This window comes from Protopterus annectens, chromosome 1.part2, assembly GCF_019279795.1.
Source record: "Protopterus annectens isolate FY-2018-M chromosome 1.part2, PAN1.0, whole genome shotgun sequence".
In the NCBI taxonomy this organism is placed as follows: Eukaryota; Metazoa; Chordata; order Ceratodontiformes; family Protopteridae; genus Protopterus; species Protopterus annectens.
The window spans coordinates 484612820-484621265 of record NC_056727.1 but is presented as its reverse complement, the minus strand read 5'-3'; the positions used below and the strand labels follow the sequence as shown (position 1 = coordinate 484621265).

General features: G+C 39.6%; 1 protein-coding gene across 1 annotated transcript in view; it reads right to left on the bottom strand.

The window, feature by feature from the left end:
• ANAPC1 (anaphase promoting complex subunit 1) overlaps window positions 1-8446 on the bottom strand; it is a 3613296-nt gene that overhangs the window by 3261864 nt on the left and 342986 nt on the right. Inside the window, exon 4 of the mRNA XM_044060160.1 lies at window positions 1607-1707. Within this exon, the coding sequence (XP_043916095.1) occupies window positions 1607-1707 (101 nt within the window). The remainder of the gene's footprint in view (window positions 1-1606; window positions 1708-8446) is intronic.

Here is an 8446-nt window from a genome sequence, read left to right as displayed (position 1 = left end):
ATTTTTTTTTTTTTTGTATATTTTTTTTTTAAAAAATTTAAAATTTAGGTTTTTAAAGTTTTTTTTCATTTATTTTTAAAATAATGAAACGTTTTATAAGAAGCACATTTGATAATTTTTAGAAATGTGTTCGATTGTTTCTTATATTTAAAGGTTTATTATTATTATTGTAAAAACAGAATAACATCATTTCCTGTTTTTGAGTATAAAACCAGGATGTTGGGAGGCTTCCTGGTTTTTCTGAGGAAGTTCACGACAATAATAAAGTGGAAGAAAGCGCTAAAATCACTTGGCTTTGTGGCTACTTTCATTTTCTATCAGTCGCAGACTGTTTGGTTTGTTTTGAGTTTTTTTCGGGTTACCGAAGTCGTTTTCAGTTTGCGACATTGCAAAGAACTGAACGTCCCTCCAAAACTGATGAAAAGACGCGACGAAAACTGGTCAGGGAGGCTGCCATGAGACCTACTGCAACACTGAAGGAGCTGCTGGAATTTCTGGCAAGTACTGGTTGTGTACTACATGTGACAACATCTCCCATATTCTCCATATGTCTGGGCTGCGAGGTAGGGTTGCAAGACAGAAGCCTTTTCTTACACACAAAAACACCCAGACCTGGCTAAAATTTGCAAAACAATACATCAAGTCTCCCAAAAGCACATGGGAAAATGTATTATGGTCCGTTGAGACCAAGGTTGAAATTTTTGTCCACAATTCCAAAAGGTGCATTTGGCACAAAAACAACACTTCGCATCACCAAAAGAACACCATCCCCACGGTGAAGCATGGTGGTGGCAGTATCATGCTTTGGGGTTACTTTTCTTCAGCTGGAACTGGGGCTTTAGTCAAGGTGGAGGGAATTATGAACAGTTCCAAATACCAGTCACTTTTGGCGCAAAACCTTCAGGCTTCTGCTAGAAAGCTGAAGATGAAAGGGAATTTCACCTTTCAACATGGCAATGACCCCAAGTACACATCCAAATCAACAAAAGAATGGCTTCACCAGAAGAAAATTAAAGTTTTGGAATGGCCAGGCCAGAGCACAGACCTAAATCCAATAGAAAATCTGTGGGGTGACCTGAAGAGGGCTGTGCACAAGAGATGCCCTCGTAATCTGACAGATTTGGAGCACTTTTACAAGGAAGAGTGGGCAATATAGTCAAGATGTGCCTTGCTGATAGACTCCTACTAAAGATGACTAAATGCTGCAATTAAATCAAAAGGTGCTTCAACAAAGTATTAGTTTAAGGGTGTGCACACTTATGCAACCTGCTTATTGTACTTCTTTTTTTTATATATTTTTTCCCCCAACAGATTTGTTTTTCTATTGAATTGTACAGGTTATAGGTCACATTAAAGGTGGGAAAAGTTTTGAAATGATTTATTATGGTCTCATTTTTTATATCACAAAAACCTGGCATTTTAACAGGGGTGTGTAAACTTTTTATATCCACTGTATGTATGTATCTATGTATGTATGTATGTATATATATATATATATATATATATATATATATATATATATATATATATATATATATATATATACATTATATATTTATGTTGAAAATAATTAAGTTAATTACCACACAAACAAATGGCAAATTACCTGAAATGGTAATGGAGCAATGTAATCCTTTCCCTCTACTGTGTGGACATTTATGGAGGAACTCTGCACAATGCACACCGACTCCTCTACTTTCTCTTTACCTAAATTAAAACAAAAATATAAAAAAAGCATCAGGCATTGTATATTCTTAATGGCAAAATGAAAGTGAACAACAGAACTGCTTTATTACTTATGCAACAAATCAATTCAGTAATAAATAAAATTATCTGGGCACCATCTACCAAGTAATTAGGACAGTCTGACTCTTTTCAACCACAACCTGGGCTCATTAGAGCAATATAAGCACTGAATACAAGGTTTAAAACTGGTGCAAATAAAACATTCTAAGTTCAGCTTTATATGCATTTCACTAAGCCAGAAATGGTAGTTGCGTATTAATAATACTGGATCCTTTCGTCCACATGTCTATGATACAACTAATCTGTCTCCAGGCTGCTTGTCAGATCCAAGCTGGTAAACTCAAGTGCTTCAGCCATTAGCTCCTTCTATTCTTTTTCCTTCCCATAATGTAACCTGTGTGTGATTCCACCTCAGATAGAGTTTGTTGCTGAAAAAAGTGACATTGGCCTTAAATGAAGACCAGTGGAGAAGAGCTATAATGGTCTCTCAAGCCCTTCAAAAATGGCAATTTGGAAAGGCGAAGAAGGGAGGGAGGAATGTTCTATCAGACGGACATAGGAGCCGGTATTATGGTAATGACATAATTATTGCATCCTATTCATTACATCCATCTGATGTGATAGATGGGTCAGAATCCCAAGCTATCAAATTCCTGTGTGGTACTATGACAGGATAACCCTTGAGAAGAGCAGCTCTAAATGAAGCTACAGACCTCAAAATAATAGCCAGTTTACAATTTCATGCAAAAGTATGCAAAGTATACCAAGTTGGTACAGCAGAGATTTATCAACTGTATAATTTTTAAAGAGGCCATAGACATGGTAAAAGACCTACTAAAATGAGCTTTAGATGTGCATAGCAGAGGATAACTGTGTGCAGAACAGACGAAGAAAATGCAATTTGAAACTCACCTGTTCAGGGAGACTTTTGAAAGTTAGATCTAAGCCTGTATGTTGCAAAGGAAAGAAATAACTGAGAATCTTTCCTAAAGGAATAAGCTCTGCAGAGATAAAATCTTAATTGCCTCTGAAAATCCAAGTTGTGGAGAGCATAAACCCCCTTGGAGAGTTTGGAAAAAATACTGGTAGATAAACAAGTTGGTTTGAATTTGTGTCAGATACCACCTTGGAAATAAAGGATGGACTTGTCTGTAGTGAAACTCTGTCCATATGAAATATTAGGCAAGGAGGATTAGAGGCCAGAGCTGTTAACTCCAAATTCTCAATAGCTGAAGTTGTTCCTTCCTTGGTACCACAAAGAGCAATTTCATTTGGAGTGGAAGCTGTTGGCTCAAATTGGGACTTTAAGGGTTCTAAAACTGAGATCCCACGGAGGTACAGGTTTTCTGATCAGGGATAAAAAAAAGTCCTTTGATGAAAGGCTTTATGTAGTCTACAAGAATCTAAAGAGTGGGAATCAAATCCATTATGAAAATTATCAAATGTAGCTAGCTGTACTTTGATGTTAAAATAATTAATTCCTGAATCTAGCATGGGGGAAATAATAAGATGTGCGAACAAACGCGCAAGAAGAGTTTATTCCTTGATACGTTGCCCAAAGTGAAAATGCATTCCCATTTGCTACAGCAAATTTTATGCGTGTAGTGATACAGATACGACACAAATAACATCATGAGACAAGGAAGGGGTTTGGCTATCACTGGAATTTCTGAAACCAGGAAGTTAACTTGAGGTTGTGCAAGTCTGGGTATGGCAACCCAGAAGGGTGAGAGTAGATCCTTTGAAGCCAAGAAGGCAACATGATGTGAGGCGTTAGCAAGGGAAACTAAATTTGCCTGGGCAAGGAAGGTGCAAATGAGGTTTACACTGGCTTTGTATATTATTACTTTCTGTAAAAATCAAGTAAAGGAACAGAGAGACTACTAGTTATCTGATAACAGATTCAGCACTTTTGTCCTATAAGGACTTCTTCAGAATGAAACAGTCTATGACAGATCAACTTTTATATGCATGTTTAATGACTCCTCCCAAGAGGATTAACTTATAATTAATGAATTAGACAAATTAAATAAGAAAAATGCAGTGAGATTTACTCTTAAAAATATAGAATCTGGTCTAAAACAATTGCATAAAGTCCATTCAATAAACAAATAAATAAACACATACATAAAGTGAATGAGAAAGATTAGATTAAAAGGCACACAAGTGGAACACATGGTTAAACGTAACGCTCCTCCAAATTATTTAATGTACTATTGTCAAGTTAGAAAATCAATGAGCCACAGACAAAACATAAAATAATAAATCTAACACCACAGAAAAGAAAAAAAAACTTACAACTATTATAAACTGTTGATAGGGACCTGGGTATCACACATATACAGATGTTTTCGGCTGCAAAATATTGCTAACAGAAACCATATCATTTAGCCCATAAGCAGTGGAAGAATCAAACCATAGTTGCAATCTTAATTCTTTGAATTCTAATGGGTCTTTCCAAGGTCTCCCATGACCATCATGTCCTATACAGTCAATGACGTAAAATTTAAAACCATGAGCCTCCTTGTTAGACTCAATAGGTCTAAAATGTGCTATGCTCATCTTTTTTTATTAATAGCATAAATGTGCGGATATATTTTTGTTCTTAATGCCTTTTCTGTTTCCCCTAAATAAAAAGCGGGGCAATTCTGACACTGTGCCACATATACAACCCTTTCACTAGGACAATAAAATATTTGTGTCAGGGAGACCCTCACCATAACCAATAATAGAATATGTGGACCCTTCAAGAATATAGCTAAAATTACTGCAGTGTCCACATTTTTTCATAAATGACCTAGTCATACTGTGCCCCATTCTTTCAATGAGGGATTTAAATCATACATTATTTTTATAAACAAAATGGGGTAGAGGGCCCAATACCTTGAATTGATCTCCAGCAATCAAAAATAGGTTCCAATTTGTAGATATCACTGATTTTGAAATCAAAGTAATCATGGTTGTAGGTTAAAACCAATACCTTACCAAAATTATCAATTTTTAATGGAACATTACCCCCAGTATTAGGGGTCCCTTTTCCAATCAATGGGACAAAAATAGAATGTTCACATGCTAATATAACTTCAAACATGATTGTGTTAATGCAGTTAAATGGATAACCCCATGTCTCAAAGTTTAGTACTTTTATTTTTAAGAGTCTCATGTTGTGAGATCATACATGCTAGTCTGACCATTTGTCCCTTAACTAAAGCTTTCTTTTGATAATAAAAGCTGATCTGTTGTAGACTAGTTCATTCTGAAGAAGTCCTTACAGGATGAAAGTGCTCGATCTATTTCCAAATAAACAAATAGTTTGCAGTGGAGCCTCTGTGTTCCTTTACTTGGTCCCTTAGTTGATTTTGTGGCTATTGTCGTTTCCTGTAAAAATCGTAATCAGGGGAAGAGGAAAGAATGTGTAAAGGAGCATGGAGGCCCACTGTCATAGTATCTCTCGGACACTGTCCTATTGCAGATATCAAGGCAAAGTAGTTGCTGTGCTTGGTGCTAGTTGGGCAGGCAGAGACATTGCAAAAAGGTTAGCCCCAGCGGCTGAAAAATCTGCTGATCTACTAACTGGAACTATTCGTTATGCCACCTCCTGCACGGAGGGTAACCACAGACACTTCTTTCTGTGGTGGGCCTATTCAGAGGAGGAAGGTCCAGGATTGCTGGAATCAACTGGAGGCCAACCTTCATCAAGATCCTGGAGATTAGAGCAGTCCTCATTTAGTTGCAGAGACTACAAGCCATTTTTGCAGCCAGGAGTTATTTTGATTCTAACTAGCATCATAGAAAAAGCAGGGAGGAAACAGGTCCTACCACTCATTCTGATAAGCAAAGAGAGTGCTGCAATGGGTGATTGTTTCCCATTGCTTCTTGACAGCAATGCAAGTCCACAGAAGAAACAACTTTCTTGACAGTAGGCTTAGCACATTTATTCTCATACTTCACGAGTAGTCTCTCATTTTCTGCACAACAGAATGAATGGGAAAGAGCATCAACACAACTGAGCCTTGTACAGATGAGGAGCCAACAGAGCATAAGGGTGGTCCAACATTTGAGACCACTGTGCGCAGAGGGGCCACTTGAATATTTTCATGTGAAATCATGCAAATTATACAGCGAGTATGGAGCCTAGGACTTGAACTAGGAGTGATGAAAGAGTATGAAACTGAAGAAGGATTTGAATGGAGTTTCTCAGAATCTGAACCCTGTCCATAGGGAGTGATGTTATGCACTTTGTTGTGCCTAGGTAACATCCTATGAATTGGATCCTCCGAGATGAATGAACATTTGATTTTTGTAGTTCACAGAAACCCAAGGACAGACATAGCTAAAGCATGTAATCTCTGGAGTCAGTTAAGGACTTTTTCAATGTAGTAGTGAGGAGCCAGTCATAGGGCGGTCACGTTGGTGCAGCGGTTAGAGCTGTCACCTCACAGCAAGAGGTTCTCTGGTTTGATCCTTGGCTGGGGTGCCTTCTGTGCTGAGTCTGCATGTCATCCCTGTGGTAGTGTGGATTTCTTCTAGGTGCTCCAGTTTCCTTCCACATCCCAAAGACATGCTGTAGGTGGATTGGACACTCTAAATTGGCCCTAGGTGTGAGTGTGCATGTGTGTGCGCCTTTTGTGGAATGCTGGGAGCTGGGCTGGCGACTCGACACCATAAAACTCTACTGTCAATCATGAGCAGACAGGTGCTCCACTGTGGCGACCCTTAACCGAGAAAAGCCAAAAGATGAAGAAGTGAGGAGTCAATCATCCAGATATGGAAATACATATATCCCTTTTATTCGGAGGCAAGTTGCGATCACTGCCATACACTTGAACATCCGCAGGACTGTAGTGAGACCAAAGGACAGGGTTCTGAACTGAAAGTGACTGGCTCCTGGACAAAAGCATAAATATCTCCAGGAGGCTCAGGCTATTTTAAATTAGAAGATAAGCATCCTGCAGATCTGTAGTGCTCATCCAATCATTTGCCTGTAGACAAACCAAAACTGCCTGCACCAGGGCCTTGTTTTTCTTGGGAACCAAAACATGCCTTGAATGATGAATGATATCCTGACCCTCTCTAATATAGTGGGTCCTCCTGGCTAGCTTGCTAGCAGAAAGAGAGAAAAAGACAATTTTCCTTTTGTTTGCTTTGTGCTGAAAGGATGGAACGTCTGGAAGTGACTAACACACTGTAGGACGTTGGTGAGGAAAAGGGAACCGCACAACCTCTACAGCCTCAGGATATTATTCTCCTTACCACACAGTCCTGTGCGATGGCCATTCACACAGAAGAGTACAGGGATAAATAATTGCACACTGCTTCTAGAGGTGAGCAGTCGGGTAGCCCTCGAGGCCAGCTAGGTTGTCTGTTTAAAACAATTACCATGATATCCCTGGTTTTGTGGGCCACATTGTCCTCTAATTCTGCATGCTTTGAAGGGGCAGCCTCTACCATGACCGCCCCTTGTAGAAGTGGAATCAAACAGCTGATGCAGGGTCTTGCGAAACCAAAGGGATTACAGTCCACTTTGGTTCCTATTTTAAGAATGTTGCAGGATTTTAAACTAATCACCTATTGGAGATAATGTGTTTCTCTATCACTCACACTTCTGCATCTTTTCCTTTACATAAGGAGCAAACAATGATGATCCATCATACAGGGGATTCTTAAAGGAAACTCGTCCATAAAGTCACAAAGGTGAAGCTAGGCATAACTCTTCATCATAATGCTTGCACCTATCCTGTGTGCCAATCCCAATGGCAGCATTATGCATTAACCGCATGAAGAGGTTAGTTAAGTTGAACACAGTGCCCAAAGTAAACTCCCAATTGTTTCCTAGAGTATGGGGTGGGCAGGTTCCTCAAACAGGCCAAAGCGTGTTCTATTAGATCTCTTTGAAAGTAGTTCATGTGTGTGGCACAGTTCAAGACCATGCCAGCAGAGGTGTCTGAAGCATTTACCCACTTCCCCAGTCTGTCCATGGCCTTAAACACCTTGTGAGGGTGGATGAACAGTTGTCTGTCTTCTTTCATTTCTTTGATATTTCTTTGATGCAAGTGCCACAATAAGAGTCAACCAAAGGATCCTTGGACCAAAACTGTCTGCTCTTGGGAGGTCCAAGATTTTATCCAGTTTTCATGGTAGATTCAGAGGAGTCAGACTACTGCCTTGTCGGCTTGATGGCCAAGTTAATGAGGTGGCCGGTGGGAGGTACCACCCAGGAAGAAGAGAGCACAGAGTGGTAGGCCTAAAAAAGGAACTCCTCATCCTTGGAGAACATGTATGCTGGCCATTATCTCCTGCGTTGCATTAATTATAGGATTTCACCAAAACTAACATCTTCTTGGGGGGGGGGTCCTCTCAATCAACAAACAGTCAAGTGTCCAAAATGGCAGACTCCACAGGGAAGTTGATGTGCCTCCTCTTGCAGGCCCTCTTTCTTAGAATGTCAGGAAGGTCCAAATCTGACTCCTCAGAGGGCTCAAGCTGCATCTGATGATGTTTTCTGAGGCAATTTTTTATGATGAGACACATGAAAGGGAGAAGAAAGAAGGGGGAGCGTACTGGGATAGAACAAACATCAAAGACGTCTGAAACTCAGTTCTTGTTGGAGAAGCTACAATCTTCCCAGTTACCGTGAAAGCTGACCCCACATCTGATAGATTCAAGAAACCTCTGTTCAGAGCAGTTGATACCCTCCCAG